The sequence below is a fragment of the Taeniopygia guttata genome, chromosome 10 (assembly GCF_048771995.1).
Source record: "Taeniopygia guttata chromosome 10, bTaeGut7.mat, whole genome shotgun sequence".
NCBI lineage: Eukaryota > Metazoa > Chordata > Aves > Passeriformes > Estrildidae > Taeniopygia > Taeniopygia guttata.
The window spans coordinates 726,266-743,581 of NC_133035.1; the positions used below are offsets into that span (position 1 = coordinate 726,266).

The 17,316-nt window shown below is 38.6% G+C and overlaps 1 protein-coding gene across 1 annotated transcript; it reads left to right on the forward strand.

Moving 5' to 3' along the window:
- Window positions 1-1,287: 1,287 nt before the first annotated feature.
- On the forward strand, window positions 1,288-16,801 carry CHRNA5 (cholinergic receptor nicotinic alpha 5 subunit). Its single transcript, XM_030281197.4, has 6 exons — window positions 1,288-1,529; window positions 9,494-9,645; window positions 9,937-9,981; window positions 11,694-11,803; window positions 12,750-13,581; window positions 15,538-16,801. The coding sequence occupies exons 1-6, from the start codon at window positions 1,424-1,426 to the stop codon at window positions 15,697-15,699; spliced, it is 1,407 nt and encodes a 468-aa protein (XP_030137057.4). The 5' UTR covers window positions 1,288-1,423; the 3' UTR covers window positions 15,700-16,801.
- The last annotated feature ends 515 nt before the right edge of the window (window positions 16,802-17,316 follow it).

The window sequence follows — 17,316 nt, forward strand, 5'->3', positions numbered from 1 at the left end:
ACTGCAGAGCATGCAAATCAATACAGCCTGTCACTAGAAGTGTGCTGGAAGAAACTCCTGTGTAAGCAGCCTTTTTTGTGTGCTTGTACAGACTGCATTATGTCTTGCAGAGACATGCACAACCCAAATATGGCTTGCAGGAAAAGATAACACAGAAAAACATGAGTTTAAAAATTAAGTAAGGGATTGAAAGGCTCCAGTATTCTGTTTTGGTAATTGAAAAGAGTCACTGTTTACACAGAGGGATTCAGTTTTTCTGTAAAATAAACAACTGGTATAAAAGAATTTTGACAATTAACAACATGCAAATTGAAATTGCTGTTTGGGTAGCGCTCATTCTAGAAATTACTTTATTTAATTAAGGACTATTTTCCTGAGGAATGCAGTATCTAGCACTTTTCATATAGAAGCTGATTAACACGGCAAAGTCATTTAGCCCTTCTTTCCAAGTCTCTTCTCTCTATGAAATATTAAACACTGTCTTAGATGTAAAAAATGCATTAATGGCAGCTGCTTCTATTTTTTCTGCAATGCATACACTATACATTTCCATTAGGATGATTTAGAAAAAACACTGGTTAAATTTTACAGTGTGTATGTTGCAAGTTGTCTTTTGTAACAGATTTTATTTATCTGATACAGAAAAAAAGTCGTGTTTTGTACAGAGTATTTATTATATATGTTGTACATCTATAATATACCTAACGATGTGGAAATATCCTCTTTTTAGCTTGCATTAGTTTATCTATTTTAGATTACAAGTTCCAAAATATTCTAAGTTAGAAACTTTAAAAAATCGTACTGGTTTAGAAACTTACCAAAAAAACCCTACGGAGTATTTCAAATGCAACAGAAATTACAAGGGGTTTTTTCCGCCAGAAGTCACTTACACTGGCACCTCCCAAAAGCAGGGCGCGGATGCAGCAGGCGTTGCCCGGTGGCTGTGCCGGCGCTCTCGGGCGCTGCAGCCGCAGCAGCCGCCGCCGGGACAGCGGCCCCGGCCCCGCCGGGCGCGCATCTGCCCGGCCTCGGCAGGAGCCGCTCCGGGCGGCGGGACCGCCACGGGGACCGAGCCCGTGGGCGCAGCGCTGCCGCCTCCTCCCCGCGGGACCTGCCGGGAGCTGCTCCGCCGGCAGCGGCTCCCGCCCGGGGCCCGGAGCGGCTCCCGGCAGCGGGGCCAGCCGGCGGCGAGCGGCGGGCGGTGGGCGCCGAGCCCGCGCTGCCCGAGCTGCCCGCGCTGCCCGAGCTGCCCGAGCTGCCCGAGCTGCCCGAGCTGCCCGCGCTGCCCGAGCTGCCCGAGCTGCCCGAGCTGCCCGCCCCTCGCGCCTCCTCACGGCCCCGCAGGGCGGGGCCTGCAGCGCCCGGCCCCGGCGGCTCCCGCTTCCCGCCGCGGGGCTCCGAGGAGCGGGGCCGTGCCCCAGCTATGGCCGGGCGCGGAGCGCCGCTGAGCTGCGGCGTCCCTCCGCCCGTGCTCCTCCTCACCTGGCTCTGCGCGCCCCTGCTCGGCCAGCCCGGAGCCTCACACGAGGGTAAGGCGGCTCGGGGCGGCCCCGGGGGGCGAGGGTCGGCGGGGCCACTGGGAAGAAAAGGGAAGGATGAAAGGCGCTCCGGTGAGGAGCCAGGAGGGTGTCGGAGGGGAGGGCTCGGCCGGCCGGGAGCTCCGAGCCCAGCCGGTGCTGTGCGGAGCCGCCGGGGATGGAGCGGGCGGTACCGCGGCCCGGGGGGCTGCGGGCGCCGCTGCCCCGCCCGGCCGTGCCCGGCTGGGAGCGCGGGCAGCGGGGCTGGTTCGTGAGGGAAATGGGGCGGGATCCCGCGGGGGGAGAAAGCTGTCGGAGATGGGGTCTCTGCGCGCCAGCTTCGTTTTCCGCGCCATCAACTTTTTCCCGGAGCAGGTTAAGGTAAGGCTGTGCCCGGTGCGCTGCTGGCTGCCGAGGGAGCATCGCAGGGCTGCGCTGCTTTAGAAACGTGCGGGACCTGCGGAGAGCGCTGGCAAACGGCCTTACAGGGCTGCCCCTCGCTAAAGAGGGGGAAAATGGCTTTGCTAAACTACAGCTTTTCAGGAGCATTATCAGTCTTGAATGCCTCACATTTGATTACATTACATACACTTTCCTAAATGTGTATATATTAAAAGATCACTTTAAAGAGCTCAGCTGCCATAGCTTTCAGTTTTTAATCTCACTTTTTGAGAGGAGATGCAGTTGTAGGTTTGTGGTGCATGCTCTGCATCTGGTACAGAGGTAAACTTGCAGAATATATATTAATAACTGTAATTTCGCATATGGACGTGACTGCACATGAAAACAATGCTCTTAGGAATATATAACACAACTCTCTTTAGTTTGGTTGTGCATCATTTCTTTGACTTCAAAAGAGGCAATCTCATAATTCAATCAGGATTTAGCTTTCTGAGTTGAAGGATGTAAAATCGCATGTGAAGCTGGAGTGTTTATAGGATTACACAAAGATTAAAGGAGCAAAATCACCACTCTTCCACAGATTTATTTAGAAACAGTTGTTTCAAAATGTTGCACTTACATAATTTGTAATTACATTCCCAAGAGTTTTGCAGAATGTCTTGAAACCATTACTACAACAATTAAAGGCAGATAGAAAATTAATGAAAGATAAATTTGAGTGTTTTTTTTATATTAACTGAAAATTGAAAAAGTGGTTATAAATATGGTTTATGGAAAGTTGATTGTATCAACATCCAGGTTTTAATTCAGCCTACAAATACTCAGTCTATTATTGCTGAATGTGGTTTAAATGACTATTCTTTGCCCCAACATTTGGAAAAGTAGTGCTTTTCCTGTTCTTCATGACAGAAGATGAAAAATCATTGTGTTACATTATATGATTTATATGACTGCATGACATTACCTACAGTCAGGGTAAGCCAGGTTTTGCCTTTTGGCGCAAGCCAGCAGTTTTGACTTCACTGAGAACTGATTGTATACAGTGAGGCTAAAGTTTCTTTTCGTATCTTGTTTTTACTAAAATAAAATGAAATTTGCAATAAGAGTGCTTGTAAATTAATTTGATGTTTCCTTTGGTTAATAGCAAACCAGTATTTTATCTTGGCTAACTCCAAATCTCAGGAGAAAATACTTGCTGATTTAAAATACAGTCAAAGTATATTTTGTTCTCACTCTCTGAATTTTCAACTAACAGGTGAGACTTGAATGCCCAAATGGAGCTGAGGTTAACAACAACCTCTAGCCTAGTCCTACTGTGCTGTGCTGCAGACTTGTGATGGTGTTTCCCTGGCACTTCATGCACCCAAGCGTTTTCCACTCAGTTTAACAGATCAAATCCTTCTCCCTACCCAACAGGAAGCTGCAAACTTCCTGCTTGTACGGGTTTCTTGTGATTTTTATTTTAAAATATTTTCTGCTTTCTTTAGATATTCTTAGGGGGATAATTGTGAGCATTGATTCGTGGAGAAATGCCTGTGTTTATTTGTAGAAGGAACTGTGGCAGGAAGTACTTGCATAGTTTTCCACTTTTTAGAATGGTAAAACCTGGGGTTTGTGTGATATTATAGGTTTTGAAATCTCCTTATCTGGTTTTGAGCAATGTTTCTGATTCAAGAGCTGATTTCTCTGAGCTGTAGGATTCTGTGGTCCAGTGTATCCAAGACTGGAATGGAGCTGAATGGGCAAAACACTCCTGAGGCAGAAGGTAAGGCTGGTGCCCAATATCTGCAGAACCCAGCGCTGCACTGGCAGCTTCTGAGAAGCCTGGGCCTGTTTCTTATTTCCATAAGGTCTTTTTAACATACATTTTGGATTTGTGTTTAATTCCAAGACAGATAGCCTCTAAATTTATAAATGGTTCTACATACTTGTTCTTCCTTGTTCTCCTTGTGCTATCTGCACTTCCATACGCCCTTTGTGCTGCTTGCTTTCAGCATTCCTCGGTGTTGACTTCACAGTCCACCTTCAATCTTTACTGGCAGGTCAGCAATCAGTGAAAATCATGGAATGATTAAAAGTGGTACAAAGAGAGATGATAAAATTCTTTGCAGTCCAGTTAGCTCTTAATCTAAACACTGACTATCAATTCACATCTATTTCTTGGTTAGTTTACAAACTACATGGCAGTCTTTTATGGCTACTAACCAAACTTGTACATGTATTCAGAAATATGTGCCATAATTATACCTTGTTGCTAAGCTGTTAGGGGTAGTTTCATTCTCCTTTACAACTATCAAGTTGTAACTTTAACATTTTAAATATGAGTTGAATGTGAAAAACACCTTCCTGCTTTCTGGGAGCAGCTCTTGTACCTCTGTGCATATTGGTAAGTACTAAGCAGTATTGCAATTCAAAATTCCTCACAGTTTCGTGTCCAATATATGTCATTTTATTGTGCTACTGGTTGGCTGAAGTTGATGTGCTAGGTAAGAGAGAAGGCACAAATCTTCCCAGTAACTTTAAAGCCACGTTTCCATGCTTGTAGGTGTGGCAATAGGGTTTGCATTTATTTTTTAAACAGGAGAGGAAAAGATAGTTCTGGGAAATTCAGAATGTAATAGTTGGTTTTTCTTACTTCTATTCAGTAAATAGAATAGAGTTAGTATTGCTGCTTTGATTTACAGACATCCTAGTTAAGGTGATTGTGATCTTTCCAAATGCTTGCTGTTAATTAACACTTGACTGTGATTGTATTCTGGGTAATTGCTACTGCATAGAAGGAAAAGTGGCCCAAAAAATTAAAGACCACGCAGAAAGTATGATTCATGATCCTTTTCAAAGGGTCAGAGGAATCAGTATAAAAATAAAACTTCAGTTTAATACATTACCTGTCTTTTCTACCTAATGAAATGATAGGAGATCATCCCAATAAATATACTATGAGTATTGAAGGCAGGTGTACTGTATATATTACTTCATCTTCCAGATTTCTAAGCAAATTATTAGTTGTAGTATGTAGCAGTTAGATTTGTGGATAATAGTTTGTGTTATAATACCCCAGAATTAAAGAATGTAATGTTAACTTCAAAGTATGGATATTTCGCAATGTTTATTGTCCTTAGTAGTGGCTTTTTTTGTTGTAATAGTATATGATTATAAACATACATTAGTAATATAAATTACTTTTGGATATGCATGTTAACATTACACTTCTAAAAAGTGACCCTTTCCATTTTCCCATGGGCCTCCTTTGAAACTGCACCTAGTAGCGATGCAAAGAAAACCTGAAATCGTTAACACTCAATTCTGTCAATTAGAAAATGCTTTGAGTTACACTGTTTAAATTAGAAAATGCTTTGAACTGCATTGTTTAATGTAGAAGGACCAAGGATTGACACTGCCAATCTAACTCTTAGACTCTTTTATCTAAGGACGTGCAGAGAATAGAGAGTTCAAAGAAAGCTTATTATTTGGAGAAACATGGACTGTGGTGTTCCCCTATTTAAAAACAAAGATTTATGAAAATATGTCTGGGATCAATCCTGTAACACTAAGTATTTAACTGGTAATTCTTATAAAAGGAATAATGTTGCTAAATCATATTAAGATGCTAGGAAATTTATCCCATAATGATACAGTAAATTTAAAAAGTGTTATTCTTTTGTAAAGCCTGTCTTTTGTTTCTTACCTACAGCATTTAAAAAGTTGGCCATTAGCAGCCCATTTGAAATTTTGACTTGAGAATGTTAACAAGATAAATAGACATGTATATGTTTCATCATGCTATTCATGCACCTGAGGCCCATGTAATGTTTCATCCTATTTTATAAATAGTTCTTCCAAAGTAATAAGAAAGTTTGTTAAATATCTATGGGGGAAATGGTAGAACCAAATTTTTAAATACAATGTTTTCAAGGTCAAGTGATTCATTAGGATTTTTACTTAGCCTTTGTCTCCAGCTACTTCAGAGTTTTAAAAAATTGAATCACTAGTCTGCTTTGTGCATAAACATTTGTCTCCTTTGTGCAGAATTAAAATTCAGGCCATCCAACCTCATATGTGATTTAGGTGTGTCTTTTTGTGGTTTTTTTTTGTTGCTAAATATGGACTTACACTGAGGGGCAGTAAGAAGAGTTTAAGGTGCAAATAATAGAGAAAATGTCATTGGGAGTTACCACTGAACAGTGCAGAGAGCTACCTTTGCTTTAAACTGCAGAGGTTCCCTGGCCTCAATAAAAATGAAGACGCACAAATACAGGCAATCTTAGGACTGTCCTTCAAAGCCTACAGATATTTTAAGTATTTTTTAGTACTCTGAGACGGTGGTTGGGGTGAGTGTTGCCATAATCTCTTGCCATCTGATTTAGTATGAGATTGTACTCTGAGTTGTTTGTTTGCTGATCTTGCTAGTCATAGGTTTTAACCTCTTCCTGTTTTTCTCCAACCAGCATAGCTACTCTGCTGCCTTACGCCACTAAAACTGTTTTACCTGTCTTCCTCTCTTTACATTTTTTCCACTTGTCATCAGCTCTTCACAATTTTTTTAATTGATGTTAATACAAGGATTAACTAAGAACCACTGCCCCTTGTTGTAATCTTAAAATCATAGATACATTGAAAAGATATAAAATATATGCAGTCTGTGTAACAAATTATTTGAATGCCATATTAAATAAAATGTACAAGGTAGGGGTGATTCCTTATTTTGTTATTGCCAAGTCTTAATATACTCTTACCATCCCCAGCCTTCTCATACAGCTTTCCTTTGTTCAAGATGTCTTTTCTAGACCAGTTTGCCCCAGCATATTAATAAAGAGAATAAACTAGAAATATTGAAAAGTGTGGATACATCTGTGATCAGAAAAAAAGAAAGAAATAATTGAACTATATTGTTAGTAAATAATGGTCATTGTAATAGAACACTGAGTATACTATAGATCTGAGTATAAAATGTTTGAAAAATTATCTAAGTATATAAAGGCAGTAAAAGAACATGCCCCCTTTTAGCATAGCAGAGAAGATGCTGTGTTTTAAGAGAAGCTTCATCTGGAAACAACACATACCCTGAAGATGCTGTATTGGTGCACAGGAGGTCATCTTACAGGAACACAGAAATGGTGAAAGTGCAACTTTGGCTCTGCATTGCTTCAAGGTCAATTAATTGAGAGATGATATCCAGCTGCATAGTCAGTCTTAAATTCAGTTGAGAGTTGTAGCTGGAGGAGGGAAATGTAATTAATGCTAATATAAGAATCAAGTATTTATGTACACAAAACCATTCATAATTCAGGAAATAGGGATATAGAAATAGAGAAATTAGGTTTCTCTAATTTTGGATGTCTGTAAAACATAGGGCATGGCAAATCTGTCTATAGTTACAAATAAGAAGAAATCCTTGGCTAATGAGGATATACTGAACCAGTTAAATACATTTTTGGCACTTGTACGTTTACAAGATAGTTTGTACATGTGCAACATTCTGTTGCTGGATCCTTTTTGGCAGAAGTTCCTATGTCCTGTGATTTTTCTGTATCCACCTGAGCTATCTCAGCAGTATGGTGTAAGTTGCCCACCAGTTCTTCGCACATCCCACAAGTCAGAAAGATTTGTATTTTGAAACAGAAGGGTGACCTGTCTTAAAACCCAAATGTTGATTTGGCCCACAGCAAGAACTACTCAGCAGCACATTAGTGTAGGGCAAGACTTGCAGGAAAAAGGGGTCCTGCTGCTCCCACTGTGCTGATCCTACATTAAGCTACATTCTGCTTTTGCTTTTACTATGACACTTCAGAGAAATCTGGTTAGTGTGTAAAATAATGTTTCTACTGGACTGCTGCACACCTGCAGTGCCAAAGGCAGGGAACTGCTTTGCTGAGCTCTGCAGTGCTTTGGGTGTTTCCGCCAAAGTACTTGTATATGGAGCCTTTTGCAGCACAGCAGGAATCCACTGCTGTCACACTTTGGTGAATGCAAGAGAACTTAAAACTTAGGCTCCCATCTCAGTTTGTCTGGACTGCAGTGGCTGCAGTCGCGTGGGACTGGGTTAGGTCAGTTCAAATTAATGCCTTAAGTGGTGTTAGCCCAGGCTCTGCCACAAATGCCGAGTCATGGAAATGTTGGTCCAGCTCTGAGGTTTGTGGGAGTGAGAACTGATACCCTGTGCAGCTGTGACACTACCTGACTTACAGTGTAGTCATCCCAGGCAATTCTAAAATCCTAATCCTCTTCAGTATCTATTAATCACTGATTTACTGAATGTTGATGGTAATGAACTTTTAAGTAGACATTATTTATGAGGTCTTAAATTGATACTTTTTTTCCTTTAGCTTCTTTTATGAGAAAGATTAGATACCACCAATGTTTTTTCTGCTTGTATTGTTCCTAGTTGATCTACTTCTGTTGTGTTGACTAAATTCACCTCCTCTCCAAACAAAGTAATGTTAATCTTTTAAATCTCTCCTTGTATGGATGACTGTCTCTGGTTTTAATCTGTTTATGACATTCTCTGGTGATTTTCTGCTTCTGATATATCTTTTTTTAGATGGATGCTGTTAGTGAACAAAGGATTTCTAGAGAGGTTGTGCCATAGATTTATGTAATAGCATAATATTTTAAGTCTGCATGTAAAAGAGATGGTGGTCAGCTCCTTTCTTTTGTTTATGCTGTCCCTTAAACTGATGATAATAGTTGCTTGGTCTTTTTTTGGTAGTAGTTCCCTTTTTAATTTCATTGATAAGTAGTAAAAATATTTATCTGGAACATGTCAGTGTTTTCTGGTGGTCATTCTAACTTATGTCTGGAGATTGGAGACCCTTCCATGCAAGGTGATGTGTGTAGTTTGTGCTTCTTGAGGCAGCAGTCATCTTCAGGTCTTTCACAACACCTTTGAAAGCTGTTCTTACTCAAGTTATTTGCCTAGACTCTGATCTTCTCTTTTTTCCTCCCCTCTCTCTCCATCTGCCCCAAAATGACCCCTTGAGAGCTGTGAAAAAGAACTAGAAAGGTGTATTCCAGTCAGTGTAATATTAGAATGGGTAGCGAGTCGGCTGGTAAATAGTTTGGCACATACATCTAAGATACAAAATAGTGTGAGGGAAAGAGCTCTGCAAGTGCAGCAAGATTTATGCGTGGTAAATGTGCCCAAACATTAGAAGAAATACATTAAACATGAAGAGACTGAAGTTTCAAACTGATTTGCAAGTTATGCAATATACTACAGGTGTGTAATGTGGATGTAGGTTGACAGAACTTCAGTCCCTCACAGATCAGCTTTCGTTTTTAGAGGAATTCAATAGTTACATGACATTGGGCAAATGATATAAGAGCTTTTTGTCTGTTGAGATTATCTTAATGTTCTTGAGTCATCAATTTTAGAAGTGTGATAATGGCATGAGGATGCTAATAAAACCAGGTAACTTCATAAAATTCTACTTCCATGATCTTGGGCATGCTTCTAGAGAGTGAGAAATTGAGTTCTGCATATTGAACTGTTTTTCTTCTGTTTGGACACAAGAATGCAGATGTACGCTGCTCATTTGAATCAATGTTAATAATTTTTTTTTGTTTTCATATAGCTGTATCTGAACCTTCTTTTATTGCTAAAAGTGAAGATCGTTTGTTTAAGCATTTATTTGAAGACTATCAAAGATGGGTTCGTCCAGTGGAACACTTGAATGACACAATAAAAATCAAGTTTGGCCTTGCCATCTCTCAGCTAGTAGATGTGGTATGTATAGTAAATAAGTTGTATTTTTTTCCCACTAATTTTAAAAGGAGTATAATTTCATGTGAAATAATTGTACCTGTTAAACACAATAGATTAAGTATCTTGAATTATTATCTGTGTAATAAAAATGCCCTATAGATGAATATATAATGTTCTCATATAAACATACTTAGTGATTAGAATGCTTTCAGCGGTGTGTTTTGTATTTTAAGTTACAGACCTCGGTGAACTAAAGCAGCTATTTCCTATCGATAGATCATTTTTCATGATATAATATGCTTTATTTTACAGGATGAGAAAAATCAATTGATGACAACAAATGTATGGTTGAAACAGGTATGTGTCAAATTTCTGAAGCTTCATAACTGCAAATCAAAATTTAGGATAAACTTTTCTATTTAATTGTATATTCAAAGAAAATAGTTCCTGCATGAAATTTTATTTCTCATAGTTATTTTTATAGAATGTCCCTGGAAATGCTTTAAAGGATTAATTGTGACAAACCTCTTAAAAAAACATAACAACAAGGTAGATAACAATTCACCAAATTAAAGGTAATATGGTATGGCATTGCATGGCCATTTAATATACAGAGGTGTAGGTATCCAGCCATTATGGTCTGGGTTCTGACCCCGGCTGCCATAGGTGTCCCAGATTGTGATGTCCTGCTAAGCACAACTTGTCCAGGTGTCCCAGGCAAGCTCCCAGCCACAGGCAGCCTTAGCAAGCAGCTCAGCTCTTAAGTGAGATCAGCTCTTTGGTGAATTCAGCTCTTTGCTTGCTAAGTACCACAGGCAGACACACAGGGAGAGAGGAGGAGGCTGTGTGAGGTTCCACAGAGGTGTCTTTATTGGCAGCTCCTGTGAAGGGTTCCAGTGACAGCTCTCCTGCCGAGCTGGGCAGAAATGGGGGTTTATATAGGGTGTGGGGGTGTTGGCAAATGGCCCAATAGTAAGGGCCGAGGCGAATGTGACCTGTGTTCCTCCAGAGAGACCACGAGGGTCCGAATGCGGAACGGGTCTCTTGGCCCGGTCATCCTGACTCAGCATTTCTTACATTGGACAAATGACTGCCAGGGAGGCCTTGCAGGCCCTGTGGCTGCTACATCCAGCCATAAATTGCTGCTTCAGTACAAAAATGTTCACTCAAAATCTTTATTAAGCAAAAGTATGCTTAGTGTATTCTTCTGTATAATATTTTTGAGGTCTTTTTCCTGTGGGATATTTGATATTATTGGATATACATTATTGTAAAATTCCAGTTTCAAAGTTAAATATGCTTGTTAGAAGGGAATACTTTTTCCTCTTGAGAATATTTGGGTTTGCACAGGAAAAAGTCCAGTGCTAAACTTAATTGCCACTATTTACTTAGGTAATGCTGCTCACAAATCATTCTTGATTTAACTGAGAAGAATCTTTGTCGATGCTGGGTATACTTACTAGCTTGTTTGGGCTAATTGCTTTCTGTTTGTTTATTTGATTTTTTTCCTTTTGCTTCCCATTTCCTTCTTTTCAGTAGCTGTAATTTTAGGGCAAGCTTTTATTTTTAGGAAAACTTTGAGATTAGTCCGCAAATATGAGATGGCCATGTGGGCTGATGATTCTTTGTGCCCTCTTTAATAGTTTCTGCAGATCTTCTTGAAGTTGAACCAGTTCTAAGAGTTGGAGCATGATGGATTTTTTTTCTATAATGAAAATGTTTAAATTGCTTCTGATTATCTTCTAGTCATTGGTATTCATCCAGAACAAGCTTTTTTTCAAATTTAATTTTTACAGTTAAATTACATTATAATAGCTCTAGTTATAAATACATGCTCTGAAAAAGGAACATCATAAGTTCTGTACAGAAACATTGTCAAGTAGCTCTTATAACGGAAAACAAATACTGAATGACATAACTGCATGTCTATTCAGCAACTTCATTGTTTTATGCAAATTTTAATTCAGTTTGATTGTTGTTAATTGCCCTGTTATCTATTTTCATCTGGTATCACCCTGCTGAAATCCAGTTCCCAATAATAATGATTTTTACATCTCACATATCCACAGGAATGGATAGATGTAAAATTAAGGTGGAATCCTGAAGACTATGCTGGAATAACATCTATCCGTGTCCCATCAGATTCTATTTGGATTCCAGATATTGTGCTGTATGACAAGTAAGGTTTGAATCTTTTCATACAAAATGCATTTACTTTATAACTTTGCTGACCAAATTGCTTCTGTAAGGCTCATTGGATAGACATAATGTGTCCATTTAGTGGGCTAAGAACCTGTGGAAGAACTTGCCTCTGAATGCAAATAGACTTTGTTGCCATGTTAAATGCTCAGATGTTTTCCTTTACATCTGAATGGAATTTCTAGTCCCTTTGAAAAAGATATTTTCATTTTGTTGTGTGAACTTTTTTCTTTATTGGAGAAAAATGTCTTGCACAGTGCTGGGTATAAATAGTGTAATGTGATGTGAGGGAAGCAAATAATTTATGCTGTTGTAGGTCATATTCAGCATGGAATTAAAGTCAGCTACATTTAACTGTAAGGGGGGGTTGGGGTGGTTTTGATGTTTTTCTTTTGAAAATTAACAGATCTCAGAAACAAGAACTTTTGAATTAACCTTTCTGCACAACTCAGGTGCACATACAGTGCTTTTACATTTCCCGACTTGTCAAGTCAGGATGAAAGGCTGTTGCAGTGATTGTAAATTCAAGTTTGGTCACAAGTATTATTTTACCTGTTTTGTGACTCTTTTTCTTCAATAATTATGATGTAGCTGAATTTAAAAGTACTTATTCTGTCTTACTAGTAGAAACACCAGAGCTGGGTCATGCTGTTAAAGATCAGGATTTTACAATCCTTTCATAATTCACTGGGACAGTAGAAAGTTGCATGGATCTTTTCAGGACTTGAAAATATTCTTCAATCTTCCAAAGCTGTTTACCTATGTTAGCTTCGGATTTGAGGGGAAAAAGTTGACTATGAAGACAATACAAAAGTTTGGCTATCCAGGGATAGACAGCTGAAATGACAATAACAAAGTATAATTTGTTCTTTAAATACATCCCCACACCCCATTGTAATTGCCTGCATTTATCTCTCTTCTTTCAGTGCAGATGGACGTTTTGAGGGAACATCTACAAAAACTGTGGTAAAATATGATGGCACCATTGCTTGGACTCCACCAGCAAACTACAAAAGTTCTTGTACTATTGATGTAACATTCTTCCCCTTTGACCTTCAGAATTGCTCAATGAAATTTGGTTCCTGGACTTACGATGGCTCACAGGTTGATCTAATTCTTGAAGATTATGATGTTGACAAAAGAGATTTTTTTGATAATGGAGAATGGGAAATAGTGACTGCAAAAGGGAGCAAAGGAAACAGGACTGATGGATGCTGCTGGTATCCTTTTGTTACATATTCATTTATAATTAGACGTTTGCCACTTTTTTACACTTTGTTTCTCATTATTCCTTGTATTGGGCTTTCATTTCTAACTGTCCTTGTCTTCTATCTTCCTTCAAATGAAGGTGAAAAAATTTCACTCTGCACTTCAGTACTGGTATCTTTGACTGTTTTTCTTCTTGTTATTGAAGAAATTATTCCATCATCTTCTAAAGTTATCCCACTCATAGGAGAGTACTTGGTGTTTACTATGATATTTGTGACCTTGTCCATTGTGATCACTGTCTTTGCTATCAACATCCACCACCGCTCCTCGTCCACACACAACGCCATGGCACCCTGGGTTCGCAAGATATTTCTGCACAAGCTGCCCAAGCTGCTCTGTATGAGAAGCCACGTCGATAGGTACTTTGCTCAGAAGGAGGAAACAGCAAATATGAATGGATCAGAATCATCCAGGAACACTTTGGAAGCAGCTCTGGATTCCATCCGCTATATTACGAGACACGTGATGAAGGAGAATGAAGTTCGTGAGGTGGGTGTTAGTCCTGCTTTTCTGATGTTGTACAAGTGCAAATTAGAAAACCAAGGGCTTTACTGTGCAGTTGCAAATTAAAGATGTGCTGCAGATTCCCAGCTGTTGTACTTCGCTGAAAGTTGTGTAGTTGTTTCCGCTGGAAAAAAGTGCAAATATGGAACAATACTGAGAATATTTGGCTGATACAGTACAGTGTTTGGGGTCTTCAAAAGTCTTTTGCTGTTTTCTAGAAGTTCTTGTCATTAGTTTCACATTGTGAGACACTTGTCTGTGACAAGAGCATGTACTGTAACTGCTCCCTACAGCACTTCTGAGATGACAGAAGGAGCTCTTTTTCACTTTAATGTTGTACCTGAAAGCTATCTTAAAAAATGTGTTTGCCTTATATTTTCTGAATAAATACTGCCAAGACTTACGTTGCAGCTTTCAATTCTGAATAAAAACAGTTTGAGTGCTCTAACTTATATTAGTCTAAATGCAGGCTATAGCCATACATTGGCCATTTTGTGCTCAGGTGAAACATGGACTCAAAACTTCCTAAGTGTTCTCTTCTGCCTTACTACTATTTGTCCCTACATTTTATTAAAAAATGTCAGAGGCTTTTTTCAGTGTCAGAATGCATTTGCACTCTGAATTATCCTTAATGAATGTTTACAACATTTGTGTAAGAGCATTAGAAATCTGTTTTCTTTACATGCTCTCTAAGCTGGCACCATTGGTACATCAGAGACTTAAATGCTATTTTCAGTCTAATGTAGAAGTTTGTAGCAATATAGAAGTTTGTGATGTACTGTCTGTTCCTGATGGCAGAACCTGAGGTTCTTTCAGTCTATATAGGAATTGCTGTCTTCAGAAGGCTCTGTTTGCTAAGAGTGTGTTCTCCCATAAGAGACTAGGAGTAATGTGCCTTCTCTGATGTGCCTTCACAGGACTTGATTCTGACATTGTCACAAGGGATGTGGCCTAGATTTTTAATAAATGTGTCTGCTGTACTGTTAAAGCAGCATCTGCATTGTATGAACAACAGAAATAGAATAGTTTGCTATTAAATATGTAATTTCCTGTAAATTAAGGGTTGATTGTTAGGGACAAGTAGTAAGTATTTTGTTTTCCAAATACTATAAACCTTGGAAATTAATTTACAGCTGACTGGGGATTCAGTTGTTTTATTACTACTGGGCTCCAGAGAATGCAAGCTTTAATTGCAAAAGTTGTTAATAAATCCTAGACAGCTAGTGCTATTGTAGCCTTACATATTAGGAAGCATTAAGCTTGGGAAACATGGATAGCTCTAGTTCAATTCCAAGACAATTGTTGGCAGGGTTTTAATTTGCTTGCACAATTCTATCTTCAATACTTGCACCACTATGTATAGAGATGAATAATTTTATCAAAAAGGAAAGTAGTCTTGAAACTACAGTGAGTATTCTCCCCAGTGTATAATTCTTTGCAGCTTTCAGCAATTGTTTGTAACACAACAGCTGCTCTGTACTAACACTTTTTAGGTTTTTTTTATTTATTGCTTGGGAGGTTTGGTTTTTGTTTTCTGGTTAGTTTTTTGTTGTGGCTTGGTGTTTTTGGTTGTTTGGAGTTTTTTTTCAACTTTTGCTTCCAACTCCTGCTTGGGAATTCCATGTTACAATGTCATGGCCATGTATCCGGCAGTATGTTACAAAATGGCAGGCCAGTCTCATCTCTATAGATGAGGATGTTTGGTGCTTCTCAGGGTCAATTTCTGCATCAAAATCTACATAGTTTATCCATCTTCACAGGGGGAAGCTTGCTTCGTTACTATCTCACAGTATAATTATAAAATATTGTTCCAGAGGGTTATCATAGGGACGGGGTTGGGAAAAGTGTACCTACCTTGAAATAACTAATTGCAGGATTTGATACTGTATTTTCACCTGTTCTTGCACACACTGACCAGCTCATATGCTCTTTGTGTTTTAGGTTGTTGAAGACTGGAAATACATTGCTCAGGTGCTTGATCGAATGTTCTTATGGGCTTTTCTTCTGGTTTCAATAATTGGATCACTTGTGCTATTTATTCCTGTTATTCATAAATGGGCAAGTATAATAGTACCTACCCATATAGGCAGTACAAATGCTTAAAGTATTTTTGGAGCTATGTCCTACTGATCTGGCTCTAAGTTTTGCAGTAGCTCTATTTCCATGCATGTTCCTTGTAGGCATGTTTCTGGTAGAGTGAAAAAAAAATCCAGAACTAGAAAATTAGATTTATCTTAAAGCATGGCATTCCCAGGACACATAGAAGTCAGTTTGCTTATTGCCAGTGTATTGAGTTACTGCCAAGAGAGGTCAGAATTAAAAGAACCTTTTCAAGCTATGGCATGTATGATTTATCAAAAAAGCAGACACTGACACCTACTGTGATATAGAAGGATTTCAATTTTTTAATGATGATCACTGTAGTCCAATTATTAAATTACTATATAAGTCATTATACTGAATATTAAATATTTCCAGTTACACAGTAGAGTTGCTTATTTCAATTTAGTATACAAAGGTGAATTTTCATCAGTTCTCTTCAGTGTGTTGTAGAAGTCTGAAATTTTGCCAGAATAATTTAAAATAATAAAAATATAAGTTAAACTTCCTGTATATATAATATACAACTAAGAACAGCAATTTGGCCATGTTTGGCCTTTATAATAAATTTTCAGTGGAATTTGCTGCTAAATTTTAAAACTTGTTAATTCTGTGATACCAACATGAGCATTTAATAAACCTTAAAATGCCTAAAGGATGTGTGTATATTGGTGTCTCCATCAGCTTTGGAAAGCAAGGCAAAGGCAGTTAACTGAATTCCCAAGGTGCCTAAGTATTGTAAGGGGCTGGAACATTCTTTACTCTTGATGAAGAATTTGATACAGGTGTTACTTTGCAGACATGTTCATTATTTCCTGTATCTGGGTGTTTGTCAGAATTAAGATTTTAAGCACAGGCATAAGGAATTTGTGGAGTGTCTTTCTGAAGGACTTTGCTGTGGAACCAAATGGAGATGATTAATGATTTTCACATTTGTTTAATTGAACTTAAGAGAGCTGCCTTGGATTAGTTCTTTCACTTTAAAACCGTATGTAACTCTAAGCAGCAAGGACTTGGAGTTTTCCGTATTTCCTTTTTCCTAAGATCATTGAAAACGAACTTGCAAATTTTCAATTATTCCATTAAAATGCATTCTTTACACTGATTCCAGTGCCACCTTTCTTCCTTTCTCAATAGCTTTATTTCTGGTAAAGACTCTAAAATGTGTGTTTTCCTATACTAAAGTTTTTTCAGTGTTGTTCATAATATAATTGCATCCTGTAGGCCTAATATGGGAGTAGAGCAGGCTAGAGCAAATCTTAGGAAGTTTGTTTGCTTAAATTACTACATGAATAATAATATGTTTAGGTGAGAAGTTTTAGTGTAAACTGTGGTATCTTCAATAATTTAAAGTTTTTATAGTGATTATAAATTTGAACAAAAGAGAAATATTTCTCCCACACTCCCTCCCAGATCTCCTTTAGAAATGCCCTGAACTGATTATAATAGTGATTACTTATGTCATAATTTATATATAATCAAATATTTATTTCAAAATGTTTTAATCTGCAGGACATTCTTGGTTTTGTGTAGCTTATAAAGCTCACAGGTAGGGAAATTATATCAGGCAGACCTTTTTTTATAATAATAATTAAGGAATTACGCTTCTTCAGTTACACA